Source organism: Pimephales promelas, chromosome 10 (assembly GCF_988280905.1).
Source record: "Pimephales promelas chromosome 10, fPimPro1.hap1.1, whole genome shotgun sequence".
Classification (NCBI taxonomy): domain Eukaryota; kingdom Metazoa; phylum Chordata; class Actinopteri; order Cypriniformes; family Leuciscidae; genus Pimephales; species Pimephales promelas.
In genome coordinates, this window is record NC_142778.1 from 4,270,441 (window position 1) to 4,284,804 (window position 14,364).

The 14,364-nt window shown below is 37.7% G+C and overlaps 1 protein-coding gene across 2 annotated transcripts in view; it reads right to left on the reverse strand.

Annotated features, from left to right (window-relative positions):
• Positions 1 to 511: 511 nt before the first annotated feature.
• abcc5 (ATP binding cassette subfamily C member 5) overlaps positions 512 to 14,364 on the reverse strand; it is a 39,910-nt gene continuing 26,057 nt past the window's right edge. For both annotated transcript variants that reach the window (XM_089135297.1, XM_089135298.1), the window contains exons 18-29: positions 12,982 to 13,166; positions 12,080 to 12,226; positions 10,684 to 10,813; positions 8,440 to 8,722; positions 8,129 to 8,315; positions 5,142 to 5,231; positions 4,840 to 5,029; positions 3,351 to 3,510; positions 3,168 to 3,246; positions 2,857 to 2,970; positions 2,568 to 2,732; positions 512 to 959 (exon numbers count right to left, since the gene is read on the reverse strand). In XM_089135297.1, coding sequence (XP_088991423.1) covers positions 858 to 959; positions 2,568 to 2,732; positions 2,857 to 2,970; positions 3,168 to 3,246; positions 3,351 to 3,510; positions 4,840 to 5,029; positions 5,142 to 5,231; positions 8,129 to 8,315; positions 8,440 to 8,722; positions 10,684 to 10,813; positions 12,080 to 12,226; positions 12,982 to 13,166 — 1,832 coding nt within the window. In that variant the 3' untranslated portion in view covers positions 512 to 857. The remainder of the gene's footprint in view (positions 960 to 2,567; positions 2,733 to 2,856; positions 2,971 to 3,167; positions 3,247 to 3,350; positions 3,511 to 4,839; positions 5,030 to 5,141; positions 5,232 to 8,128; positions 8,316 to 8,439; positions 8,723 to 10,683; positions 10,814 to 12,079; positions 12,227 to 12,981; positions 13,167 to 14,364) is intronic.

Genomic DNA, 14,364 nt, shown 5'->3' on the forward strand with positions numbered 1-14,364 from the left:
GTGTTGTGATGGACAACGTAACACACATGAAAACAAAAAGCCCGTTGAGAATCTTTTTTGGGACCAATTCAGAGACCTCCTACTGAGGCGAACTCTTCTGTGGAAGCAAGCCAAAATGAGAAATGCTTTCATACATAAGAGGAAAAGTAAAAGGGACCGGCAAAAATGTTAACAGTGTAAATAGGCTAAAAATATACAAAGGCCTCTTAGCTAAAGAAGACTGAATCCTTGGTGTGCCGAACAAGGATACAGTGAATAAGCAGCACTGTGTCTCTTAGAAGAGTCCCACGACCCAGTGCTCGTACAGCGTCCTGTGCACGACATCTCCTGTGCCAAAGTTTAGGGTTCAAGTCACAAGACAACATTTACACATGTACTGAAGACAGTCAAGTTGTCAAAAATATTAAACTGTAATGAAAGATGATACATCTGAATGTATATATGCATATATATATTACATAAATGTACAAAGACCTGCAGAATCAACACAAAAGGACTCTGCAACCACCTTGTAAATGTATATATATATATATATACTCATAAACAGAGATATGTCCTCTGTAAACACACCAGTTTGCATGAATTAAACTACATGAAAACTGATTTCCCCTCTCCATTATGTAAATATCATTACAGTATCAGTGTTTCTTGACCTAACCATTTAAACTGACGAGTAGTACATCTTAACAGGCATGCCCCTAATGACAGCCCATGAGTTTCATGGAAATACAATAATCTCCCTCCCCAGGTCCCTATAGGTTTGCAGGAGGGAGTAACATTGAAGCAGCAATGACTGGAATATTAATGGAGAATGTTCCCTTCAGTCCTCGGGAGTGAAACCTTGGCTCGGCTGTCCTTTAGCCTCTTACAGAGATTTTGTTCTCCACCGCTGCCAGCATTGCACAGAAGCGAGAGTTTTCATTCGCCAAGAGCTTGGACGGCTCGTCGAATTCCACCACCTGGGTCAAACAGAAGAAAGGAAGAGTCGGTTTAACAGAGGAACCACAGAAAGAGGCTCCTTTCAACAAATACGTTTGAAGGATCCACGGAGCAATGGATTTCTTCCCACTAGGGATGCGTAATACATTGAGGATTAGCAATAGTGTCTTCAAAGGCATCTCTGACTGTGTCTATCGGCAGAATTAGCAATATTATCGCCATATCTTTCTTTGCTGACAGAGTAAATATTGTGAAAACTGCAAAATTGTTATAAAACCAGTAGCCAATTTCACCTGTTTTTCTGTCTCATGACTATGATGCTTCCAAACACTACTGTTCGTGTACACCGTCAAAGGTTTCTATGTACAACGTGCAGCGTTGAGCATTTTAGCCAATCACCAACATGACATCATGACTTTTGCGTAAACATACACGCCACTTTCAAGTCAAGTGGCGTGTTATCTATACGCATTTTGTATGCGTGTATGTCTACGCCGTTATGAATTCATTAGGGCTGGGTAATATAGATTTCTCGATATTAATCGATTCTCATTTTTACGAACCGATATCGATTCTTAAATCTCAAGAATTGATTAGTCATCCTGTTTCATTTGAATGAATGGGATATTGTATCGCGGCCTGCACGCATCCAAAAAAAAATCGCAATAATCTTTGTCACTATTGAAATGAAACAAAGTCTCAATTTTCAAATTACGTCCATTTTCTTTAGAAATTCAAAAACATAAATAGCGTTTTGGCGCTGTGGCGTGAGATCGCTCTGGCGCAGCTCAAGAGCAGCAGCAGCGCTGATCTCTCTTCCAGGTTAATAATACCAGTCACAGCGCCAAATAAACATGAATGAGCATCTGAAAGTGTGTTAAAAGATAGAGTACAACTTATCGAAATCCGCATCATGTCACATTAATTCACTTAATCAGCGTTTCAACCGTGGAAAGACGTCAGTTAAACAGCTTGTATTCATGTATCGTCATATTTACCTCAGAAAACCCACATTAACTCGTTTGTCAGCTAGAAAAAATAACTCCAGAGAGGAGCATTTTGCTAAATATATACACCATATTACATATGCATTATAATCTTAATGTTCTTCAATATTTAATGCATATTTGAATAAATCTGGCAAGTTTTTGACAGCCACCATTTAAATGTTTATATTTAATATAATCTTCTTATTATAAAAATAAATAAAAGTGTAATTTAAGTGTTTGTATATCTACAAAACAGTTAATTATTACTTTTATATTAGGCTATTGAAGCATAGTAGGCTACAACTAGACTCCCATAGTTTACAGCATTAGTTAAGAGATTTGATTTCCTTGAGGAAATTTGCCATTTATTGTAACTGATATCCAAAATAATCAATATTGAATCGAAATCGAATCGCAAGCTTGTGAATCGAAATCGAATCGAATTGTGAAATTTGCGTCAATACCCAGCCCTAGAATTCATCATAACGAATTCATCTGTATATATAAATATATGACCGTTATAAATTCATAAAAATGTCTACGCCATACATCACCCATCCCTACTTCCCACAGCAGCAACATTTGATATTTTCCTGATTGCTTTCCATCAAATCTAGTCATCACACCACTACACCGTACCTGTCCCTGATTGAGCACCATAATACGGTCACAGTTGAGCACTGTGTGAACTCTGTGTGCAATGGTCAGAGTGGTGCAGTCCTCGAATGCATTTCGAATCGTCTCTTGAATCAAACAGTCGGTCTCTGTGTCCATGGCCGCTGTGGCCTCGTCCAGGATCAAGATCTGAAAATTGGGAGGACACAAAGTGGATGACCTGGTTAAATGAGACAAAGTCTGTTCTGTTTTATCTGCTAATCCCAATTGGCTCTGTCTCCCGTGGAAAATATCAGTCGGTGGGATAACCAACCTTGGACTGTCTCAGAAGAACTCGAGCCACACACAGCAGCTGCCTCTCGCCCACCGAGAAATTCTCCCCATTTTCCACCACCTCAGACTCCAGCTTTAAAGGCAGCTGAGACACCTGAACAACAGAGGGGAGATACAATACATACAATTACAAAGATTCAAGGCCATGGGAAGAAAGAAAGAAACAGTAAAACAATGGAGACAAGAGCATACTTGGACCTAGCTAGACAAAATGAGCAGCTGCTATGTAAAAGAGTTGGTAAGAACTTTGCCAGTAAATGCTATATATGTTGTGGTGTGGGTTTGGCTTACACATTCTTTCATGTGTGTCCTCTCCAGGGCATCCCAGATTTGCTCCTCTGAATACAGCTTAAACGGATCCAAGTTGGATCTGTTAGAAAATACAAAATACAGTTGTATGACTAAATGACAATTAAATACATTCATATGAAGCGGAATTAAGGCCACTGTCAACATTGACCACTGTGTGCTTACCTGACAGTACCACTGAAAAGCACTGGCTCCTGTGGAATGATTGACAGCTTGCTGCGCAAATCTGCAAGGCCAATGTCGCAAATGTTGACACCATCAATCTTAATGGAGCCGCCACACGGTTCTACCAGCCGGTAGAGAACCACTCCTAGAGAAGACTTCCCTGAGGACAGATAAGATGGCAGATTTCATGACATTAATGATCTGATTTCACCTTCTATTTTTGTCAAGAAATTCATATTTCATTAACCCTCTGGGGTTGTTCGGCCCAAATGGACCAGAAGTATTAAAATAAAATGGTCTGGTCTGAAATTTGGTGACTTTGTTGGTATTTGGTATTTGAACACCCAAAAAAATTGGGGACAGGATGTGAGTAGTCTAAGTGGTTGTAAAAAAAATAGGTACACTTGGGGTGTTCGGGTCCAAATGGACCCGCATGGAAAATTAATGGAAAATTGGCAAAAATGTGAAAATACTGAGTTTTTTTTGGTGCGTACAATCTACAAATCAGCCACGATCTTGAAAAAAAGCACACAACAGTGAAGGGGTGAATCTATAAAACATCAAGAGTGCAAAACAGACACATCCAGACACACACAAACACACTTTTATACACAAACACACCAAAAAATTCAGATTATACATGTGTTTTGCATTTTTAAAATGCTCAGTTTGTCCACCAGATGGCATCAATCTCATTTTAAAAATTGCTTTTATGAGGCCTAGGCTTGACTCTAAAATGAAATACAGCTTTAAAAATTTTTTTTAAAAATGGGGGGAAATTTTGTCATAATTATTGCATCAATACTAATCATACATTTTTTTATTTTTGAAATTTTCTCAAAACACCAAAAAAGAAATGAAAAAATATTATAAAAAACGAGTAAAAAAAAATATCATGATTTAAAAAAAAAAAAAAAATGAATCCCGCCCTTTGGGTCCATTTAGACCCGAACACCCCGAGTGTGACTCTGAAACGAACAACCCCAGAGGGTTAAAGGCTTGGGGCCTCGTTTATCAAGATCTACGTCAAATGATCCTAAATGTAAACATATGACGAATTCCTACGAATGATTTATAAAACACTTACGCTCACACACGTTAAAAAAAAAATTAATTATAAAAAAACCTATTGTAATGAATATGCGTGTATTTCCAGAAAATCATTCATACAATTCATAAACCATACATTTTCTCATTTGCTCAATATTTATCTTTACATTTTAACAAACAATGCTGGATTATTGTAATTACTGGTATATATACGAGTAGAAAAACTTTGTAAGTTGGCGTACGCATACGAACATTTCCACTCCAGTTATTGCCTTTATAAATCCTGATTTGTTCCTCACTTTAGACATAGGAAAAAATCAATTAGGATGAAATCCGATCGTACATGTGTTTTATAAATGAGGCCCCTGATTCAAAAAGTGACATAAAATTGAATATCGTAATTGTTGAGAAAAAAAAAAACACAAGAGAAGAGACTGACCTGAGCCGGTTCGTCCAACGATTCCGATCTTCTCTTTCGGTCGAATGGTGCAGGAAACTTTCTTCAGTATTAATGGGAGGTTGTCTCTGTACCTCATCTCTGTCCCATCAAACACTATCTCGCCCCACTGGGGCCAGTCAGATGGAGGAGCCTTGTTTTTCACCCTGGCAGGGGCCTCCAGAGACAGAGACTAAGACAGAAAGAGGTGAGACTTCATCCTCTCTATTCTGAATTCATCTCAAAGAATGATTTTAATGTCAAGCTGAAATTGTCAGGCAAAAAAAATGATGCAAGACAAGCACCTTGATGTAATGATGGATTCTCTCTACTGAGGTGAACCGCGCTTCGGTCTCAGAGGCCAAGCGAACAGTAAACTGGAATAATCCTGTAAGCTGTGAGAGAGGAAAGAGATGTTAATCCAGGAAAAATCTACTTATAACTGACAACCCAGATAGCAAACTGACATTGAATCAACGTGGAAATATGACATCGAAACAACGTTGATCTGACATTGTTTTGCTCATCGAATTAACGTTGAACCAACGTCAGACGCGTCATTCTTTCAAAACTAACGGAAAATCAACTTGAAATCAACGCGTTGTTTCAACGTTATGAAAGCAAACCAATTTTCGATTTCATTTAGCTTTGAAGAATGCCGCGTCTGACGTTGGTTCAACGTTAATTCGATGAGCAAATCAATGTTGTTTCAATGTCATGAGAGACGTCGTTTCCACGTTGATTCAATGTCAGTTTGCTATCTGGGAATATGACCCTATTCAATCTCATTTGAGGCAAATAGATGTGTTCCAGACGTGTCTTATGCTGTTTCCACACTTGGTCCAAACTCATGTCCATTTCCTATTTCACTGCAGGTCTCTTTTCACAGGTCCCTATTATTTGGCTCTAAACCGCAGTACATTTGCGTCATCAACATGAAGACCACCGTGAGTACTAGTGGCACCTGTTTACTAGGGTAGCTAGATAATTAATGACTCAGGAGGAGAAGGACCTAAAAATGGAAAGCACTGTTCTCGCTTCACTTTTTTACTGAAATTTTGGCAGAAAAACGGAAGGGACAAAAGCACAACATGCACAAAACGGCACTTGCATCCATCTGCCATTGGTGCAAGAAACAGTGGACCTTCATTTTGTGACATTTCATTTTTTTGCAGTCACTTGAGGGTTTTTCCTGAAATCTGGTTGCAGCCGTTGATAGCTTCCTTTTTCTGCCCCGTCCAGGAAGTGTGATCACTGTTCCTTTAACTCTGAACTTGCTAACTATGCTTCCAATGGTGTTTCTGGGAAAAATTTTGTATTTTTGCATCCTTTTCCTTGTTAGTGAAGGGCGATGATATCTTCTCGTAACTTTTTGGACCATTCTTTTGACTTTGCCATGCTTCTAACATGACACTCAACCCTAGCCAGTTCAGATATTTCATGTGTTCAAGCTCAAACACACCTGGTGCAACTAATGATGCCCTTGATTAGTTGCATCAGGTATGTTAACATGTTTTGCAGATTTGTGCTGTTGTGAGGGATTCTATGGGCTCTATGCACGGCGGTATTTCCGGTGAAGGTCTCATGCAGCGTTCACGTGCTATGGAAAATAGGATATTTTCCACTTGTGAACTGGTATTTACCAGTTCAAGTGCTTTTGTTGTCGTAATGTGTTAAAAAGATTTATTTAGCTAAAACTATTTTAGATTGCTTAAGTCATCTGCAACAGCAAGAAAATGATTTATCAAAACCCAAAAGGTAAATAATATGCTGTATATTTTGAATAGTATATCAAGAATAGTATATATTTTTACCATTCACGACTCTCGCGGTGCTCTCCGCCATTTTGAAAAGATCAAAGGTTATCTCATCTCGGCAACTCGTCCATCAAAATATTCTACGAGTTGCCCAGTGGAAAATATCACATGAGGGGGTGCTCATGTGCATTTTCCACGTCGGCTTTTGGTATTTACCATAATTACCATAGCACATGAACGCAGCATAAGGATATTTGATAACTTCCGCCGATCGTAGAGTCCAATGCAATACCGAGAATTTATATTGGATTTTATACTCCATGGTTATACTAAAGAAACGTTAGTCACAAAAACAGACAGAACAGACACCCTTCATTGTGTTTATGCTTCTTTTTAAAATTATATTAAATAAACATAACTATATATAAAATGACATCTAAACGTATGAAAGTTTCGTTTCAAAGATGGGAGGACAGTAAAATTAGGAAGACTCTGCCATAATCCTTTAAATCTCCCCAACCGGAAACTGAAGAGCATCCTTGCGTCAAATGCGGATCTTATTCAGGGGGTTGAATCAAAAGCGATATCAATACCACACATATTAATAGCGTCTTCCTGATGCCCACAAATAATATACAATATAAATACCAAACTATATTTTATACTATTTTTTCCTCACATCTCATATTTTTTTCTATCATCATGTCTCTTTAAGAGCTCCATATAATCCATAATTTTCTTTCCAAACATAGCATTGGGCTTCGGGCACATCCAAAGATGGAGTTTTCTAGGTTTGTGGCAGTGAATATTTTTGAGACATTCAAAGACTGATTTTGAAAAACGTTTAAAATGAGTATTTACATAATCTCGGTAGTATATAAAAAGTATTATAGCATTTGCTTTTCAGTTATTAAAAAGAACTTTACAAAGACAGAAAACTAAGGAAAGACTGAGAAAAGGAGCTCCTGTACTTCGTTCTTGAGGCTGTGAAAATAAAAGTCCCATTTCCAACATGGTCGAACACTATCATCAATTGTGTTTTACTTTTGGAAATTAGGCTTTGTTGATATAATAACTACAGCAAATAATATCCCAAGCCTGTTTTTAAAGGGATACTCCACTTTTTTTGGAAATAGGCTCATTTTACAACTCCCCCAGAGTTAAACAGTTGAGTTTTACCGTTTTCGAATCCATTCAGCCGATTTTCTGATTTTTTTGAAGAATATCAGTAACCAGACAGTTTCTGGTCTCATTGACTTCCATAGTATATTTTTTTCCTACTATGGAAGTCAATGAGACCAGAAACCGTCTGGTTACTGATATTCTTCCTAATATCAGAAAATCATCTGAATGGATTCGAAAACGGTAAAACTCAACTGTTTAACTCTGGGGGAGTTGTAAAATGAGCCTATTTCCAAAAAAAAGTGGAGTATGCCTTTAAGAGTTTCAAGAGTTCATGATTTAATTTTAAACCAAATGTCAAATGGTTGACACTGAAAGAGTCAAAAGATTGTGTTTTGCACAATTTCCCTCACCTGTACAGCATAGGAAATGGCCAGGCCTGCGTATGCAGGAGGGATCTGGCCGTGCATGAGGACAATCATCAAAGCCGTTATGCTAATGAGAGCCACGCTGATCACATCCAGACGCACTGCCAGCCAGCGCATGGCACAGCTGAACAGATAGAAAGGAGCCTGGTTCTGATCCAGCAGCTCCTGATACCTGAGATAAAACACACAAAGTCAATTAAGGGAGCTCACTGGAAGTCTTATCATAAACGTATCGTACAATGCTTACCGTAAAGCACATTAAAAGAAACACTATAAAATGATTTCCCAGCATTCACCTTTGAAGGAATTCGTCCTCTTTTCCATAAGCATGCACGGTGGTCAAGCCCTGAATGCTGGAGGCAACGTGGGACAGGAAAGGTGACTGTGTGATGTTGTCTAATCGTTTGAGTTCTCGAATGAAGACTCGTGAAACCACGTGCAGCACTGTAAAGAGGATGACCAGCGGCCCTACTGCCACCAGGAACCAAGGGAACACGCTGCCAATCACACCCAGGCAGAAGATCACCAGAATCACGTTCTGAATGAACATCTCAGCCTGGAACGGCAGACGGGTGTCCACTGAGAAGACAGGGAAGCGTTTGGAAATGTAAGACAGGTAAGAGAAGGGTGTGTTATATGTATCATCTACAATAGTATTGTAATATTTGTTCTAATGATGTGTCACTCACAAACAAAAAACGGCCAGCTTTCATTGCATGATGTAAAATGCCCCCAAAATTCAAAATTCTTATGCCTTATATTTCTATTAGTGCTGTCAAATCGATGAATCGTGATTAATCTCATCTAACATAAAAATTTGTGTTTATTTAATATTTAATCACAAATGATTACATTTTAAACCAAATGTCAAATGTGTGTGTGTGTACATAATATACAGTACATACAAACACACACAGATACGCACATATATATATATATTAGGGATGGGACGAATGAAAATTTCATATCACGATTATAGTGACCAAAATTATCGTGATTATCAATATTATCACGGTTTTGTTTAAACGAAATGAAAGTGTTCAAAAAGAACTTAACAACTATAATGACCGTCGTCAACGGCAACAACCATGCATCACGCGCTCTCGTTTCAGTCAAATACAACTTACCGTCTTGACTCTTGCGTCCCATTTTTGATTGTATTGAAAACCAGAGATGAGTTATTGTTTACAGAGTTTACTAATATAATATTTTAATAAATAATATAATATTTTATAGTTTAATAATATTATTGTGATCATCTTGTCTGGACAAGTTTTATATGTCATACAAAATGGATTTAACAGGTAAGATTTAAAACATTAATCTCAATTCCCCGTAATTATGTGGTAAAAAATGTATATAATAAGTGTACAATAAATATATACATTATTATCTCTTAAACGTCACTATTAATTAAACCTGTTCGTTCGTCTTTGCTGAGAACTTTTCTTCGTGGAAGCTTTACGTTTATTTCAAGTGAGCGAGATAAAATATTTAACTCCAAAATAATATTTTGTGCCCAATTATTTCCCAGACATAGTTTTGCTATTGGAGTTGAAGTTAACTTGCCTTGCGTTCACTATAGATGCAAGATGTAAACAACACTGGTCTAGAGGCACTTCCTGTTTCAGTTTTTTTAACACTACATAAAAGCTGGGATAAAATACAACCAACAGAACATTTAAAACTGAATCAAAAAGTTAAACAAACATCTTTAAGATGTTTCCTTTACAAGTGAAATAAAGAAAACAGTTACATACTGAAACAGGAAGTGTTTCTGGACCAGTGTTGTTTACATCTTGCAAAATGGTCTATACAATACACCTCAGATTTGGACCTCTTAAAAGGCTGAAAAATCTCCCGAGCACGGTCACCGCCTTCCACAATTCCTTCTCGAAAAAAAAAAACACAACTTCACGCGCTTCACGCCTGCGTCAGACTGTGGAATGATTTATAGTGAGTTCTTAAAATCACGATAATCAAACACGGTTTTAATGATAATTAAATTTTAAACGATAATACTAACCGTCAGTACATTTTATCGTGGTTTTTAATGCAACCGGTAATCGTCCCATCCCTAATATATATATACACATTATATAAACACAAACTTTTATGTTAGATGCGATTAATCACAATTAATCGATTTGATGGCACTCATTTCTATATGATATAGTTTAGCACTATCACACAAGCGTGCTGATTTTCCTGAATATCACCAGCACGACTCCAAATGTGATATTGATTTTATATAACAGTTTAATAAACAAAGTTAATATTGTGAGTTACATTTTAGCCACAATATTTCCAAACCAAGCGTTACAGAACTGCTGTGAGTCTCCGGGAAACACAGAGTGGTGTTTTGTTCCTGAATGAATCAGTGGATGTGTCCGAAATCACCCCTACACAACAGGTCTAACACATTAATCAAAATATAATTATAGTTAAAATCCCAGAAAATCCAGAGATGTTATTTTTGGTCAATTTCGCACACCCCATTTGAAGATAATAATATATTCTAACCCTCCAACAGTTCTCACCTTCATCCATGTCTTTGGAGAATCTGTTGAGGATGCGAGCCGTGGGCGTCGTGTCAAAAAACTTCATGGGACTACGAAGAATCTTCTGGAAAAGTTCGTCGTGGAGCTTTGAGGAGGCACGAAGAGTACCCTAAAAAAGAAGAAGATCCCAATGAAACATGGACCTCTCCCTCTGACAGCTTGGTATAGATGCTATTAACCCTCTGAGACCTAAGGGTATTTTTACAATAAATTTTCCGTCTGGTGTCATTTACTAAAAAAGCTTGTAAAATATCAACCCTTTGGTGCACAGACAATTGACACACCTCTTTTTTTTCAGGACAAATTGAACTTTCAGCATATTTGTGTTACATTGATGTCACCTGAATGTAAAATAAGTTATGGGACCATAAAGACAAATGAAAAAATAAATCGGAAATGGAATCACTCAATTATTTATTGAAATCACACACAAATAAATAAAAGCTAAGCAATTTTCCTCTGGAAAATAGTTTGTTCATGTCTTTGGAGTCCTGGAGCACAGGAATAAACATTATAACTTGTACAGAACAAAAAATATTGACATTTTTCCAAAAGAAGTCCAGGCGTTTGGGGCCTCATGAAATTCACTGGTGCCAAGCCTCAAAACACTTCCTATCAGCAATCACACAGAGGGCCACATCACAGGTTTTGCATTTCTATTTTATTTATTCTTTTATTTATTATGTTCTTTTTATTCTTTTATAATACATTTATACTACTATAATACTTTTTACAGTAAATAAATAAATGGCACTTCAGCTGGGTCTATCCTGGTAATCTAGTTCCTCATCTGTCAAAAAGCTCTGTTCTCCTGAAAATCCTTCATCCTGCAATGCACCAAAATAGACCAGCGCTTTATTTACGTCCATTTCGCTGTGTTTCTCTGTGAATCGCGCGTCTCCGTGAGTCTCTCTATCTCTCTACACTATATCAGCGCTTGGTTCATGCCTAATGACGCACACCAATGTTTACAACGGATCAGCCTGTAATTGGTCAAAAACCATCACGTGAAAACATCACGTGATATCCAGGATGTCCGCTAGCATCGAGCTAGCGGCAAAAATGACCGAATATTTATGAATTATGGACTTCAAGAGTATTAAAGTTTGACATAAAGCGTTTGGATTTATTGCTGAAAACCTCTGAAAGGAAGCACAAGTTCCAGGCTGGATAGAAAACCTTCTGTAAAGGCTAGAAAGACCCGAAAGACACCCCCGTGATGGCTAGCTCGTTAGCTTTCTGCTGGAAAAAACGGTAAGAAAATCGATAAATCTGTCATCGAGTTATGTAAACATTTATCGGAGGTGACGTGTGGCATCGTCGACGACGCCGTCGGGCTCAGGGGGTTAAACCAACTACAAATGTAAAATCTCACCTTGACAAACACGGTGCCTCTCAGTATTTTGAGAAGGAGCATGATTCCCATAGACATGGTGTAGACACCAGCGTAGTGGTGCATCAGAGGGTTATCTCGCATACTCTCGCTCACTACTGAACTGTTCCCCACCTGCACTGTGGTGTTCTGTTGAGCAAAACAAACAATAAGGCAATTATAGACACTTAAGTGTACACAAAAATGGTTTTGCATTAAAACATGTTAAAAGGATGATACTCTGTAATGAAACGTTGTGTCCAGAATCTATTTATATAGTTATTAAATTAATCAGAGGCCTACTTAGGGGTGCATATTCCCAAAGACTCATTAATACAATATTAATGTTAATGTGAATTCGCAATATGGCATATATTTATTGTCTTAAGCTTAAAAGACGGCTTGAAAACGTTTTCTTCCCTATTGTTACGTAAATCCAAATGACCCAGCTTCAAGGACAAAAATAAAAAGTAGGGCGGCACTTGGTTTTGTCCATCAGGAACTGACTGGAATCCTTGTTTGCACATTGGTGTAGATTTAATGTTAAAGATTACAAGGCCACCAATTTCTTTACAGTAAACACTGCAATATTCAATGGAAAATACGAATTGTCAATCGATGTTTATTTCATTACAGAAATACGATGATGAATATGACGCAAAGATCAAGCTTATTACACCTAACCAGTAAAAAATATCGAAAATTTAAATATCGATATTCAGTGCACGAGTTGTGATCAAAACAAATATAATTAGTCATTTGTGATTGGTCCTTTCCAAAGCTTTGACACACTAACAGTAACAGCCCCAGAAAGAAAAGAAAGACACAAACCAGCGGTAAAGGTCACAAGCACATCAAATATTTAAACACTTCTACTCTTGTCTCATGGAAATCAAGCCTCTTACCCCGCTGCCCTGTTTGATCCAGTAGCTGAGCCACCAGTTGCTGAAGGCTATGCTGCCCACATTGACAATAAAGAGGGCCAGGATGAAGAGGAAGACGAGCCACCCTCCTAAAGCCTGGATGTACACTTTGTACACTTCACAGGGCACTGAGCCTTTCCCTCTCTCTTCCACCTGCATCAGCTGACCTGAAAGAAAACCGGCAGGAGTGAGGTAAATCATAAGGTCAAAAGGGTAAGCACGACTAACTGTGAGGTCTGCAGTTACGTGAGGTTATGTAGAGCAGTGTTTCTCAACTGTTGGGTCGTGTTCTATGTTTTCTGAAGCGAGACTTTTATTTTGAAAGAGGTGTGTGAACCCTTCTGTCAAGACCCATTTAAAGGAGTAGTTCACTTTTAAAAAAAAAACGTTTGCTGATAATTTACTCATCCCCATATCATCCAAGATGTCCATGTCTTTCTTTCTTCAGTCGAAAAGAAATGAAGTTTTTTGATGAAAACATTCTAGGATTTTTCTCCATATAATGGACTTCAATGGGAACCAAATGGTTCAGGGTCCAAAAGACAGTTTCAGTGCAAACTGTTCAAAGGGCTTTAAACGATTCCAGACGATGAATAAGGGTCTTATCAAGCGAAACGATCACTCATTTAAAAATAAATAAAAAAGTTTAAGTTTTATTAGCTCAAATGCTCGCCTTGCTGTGTTCTGTGTGACTCTCCTGTTCGAACTCGTTCATCAAAATGAATAAATCTTTTTCCGAGTCAATTCGTTCGCTGAATGAACCAAATGACGCAGAAAAAGATTTGTTCATTTCGATGAACGGGTTTAGTCACGTTTCATCGTCTGGTTTCGTTTAAATCCCTTTGAACAGTTTGCACTGAAACTGTCTTTTGGACCTTGAACCGTTTGGTTCCCATTGAAGTGCATTATATGAAGAAAAATCCTGGAATGTTTTAATCAAAAACCCTAATTTCTTTTCGAGTGAAGAAAGAAAGACGTGGACATCTTGGATGACATGGGGGTTAGTAAATTATCAGCAAAAGTTTTTTTTTTTTTAAAGTGAACTACTCCTTTAAGTAAAGAGTGCCTGATAAAAACGTGTTGTCCCGATTCAGTATCTACGGTCAGAGGAGTTGTTGTCAGGCTATATCTCAGTGTAATTATTTTAAATGTTATTTTTGTAACCTGTTAGAAGAAAAAAAGTCTCACCTCAGGAAAAAAAACCCTATTGTGCTCTTCAATTGCACGTGCACTCATTGCACATCACTTCATTATAAATAAAGCGCAAAAGAAATTACAAGCACGCAATGGCATGGCTAAGCTGTCAATTAGTAATGAAATTAGTAAAAAGTACCAATAAATTAGGTAACTGGCACTTTTGTATTC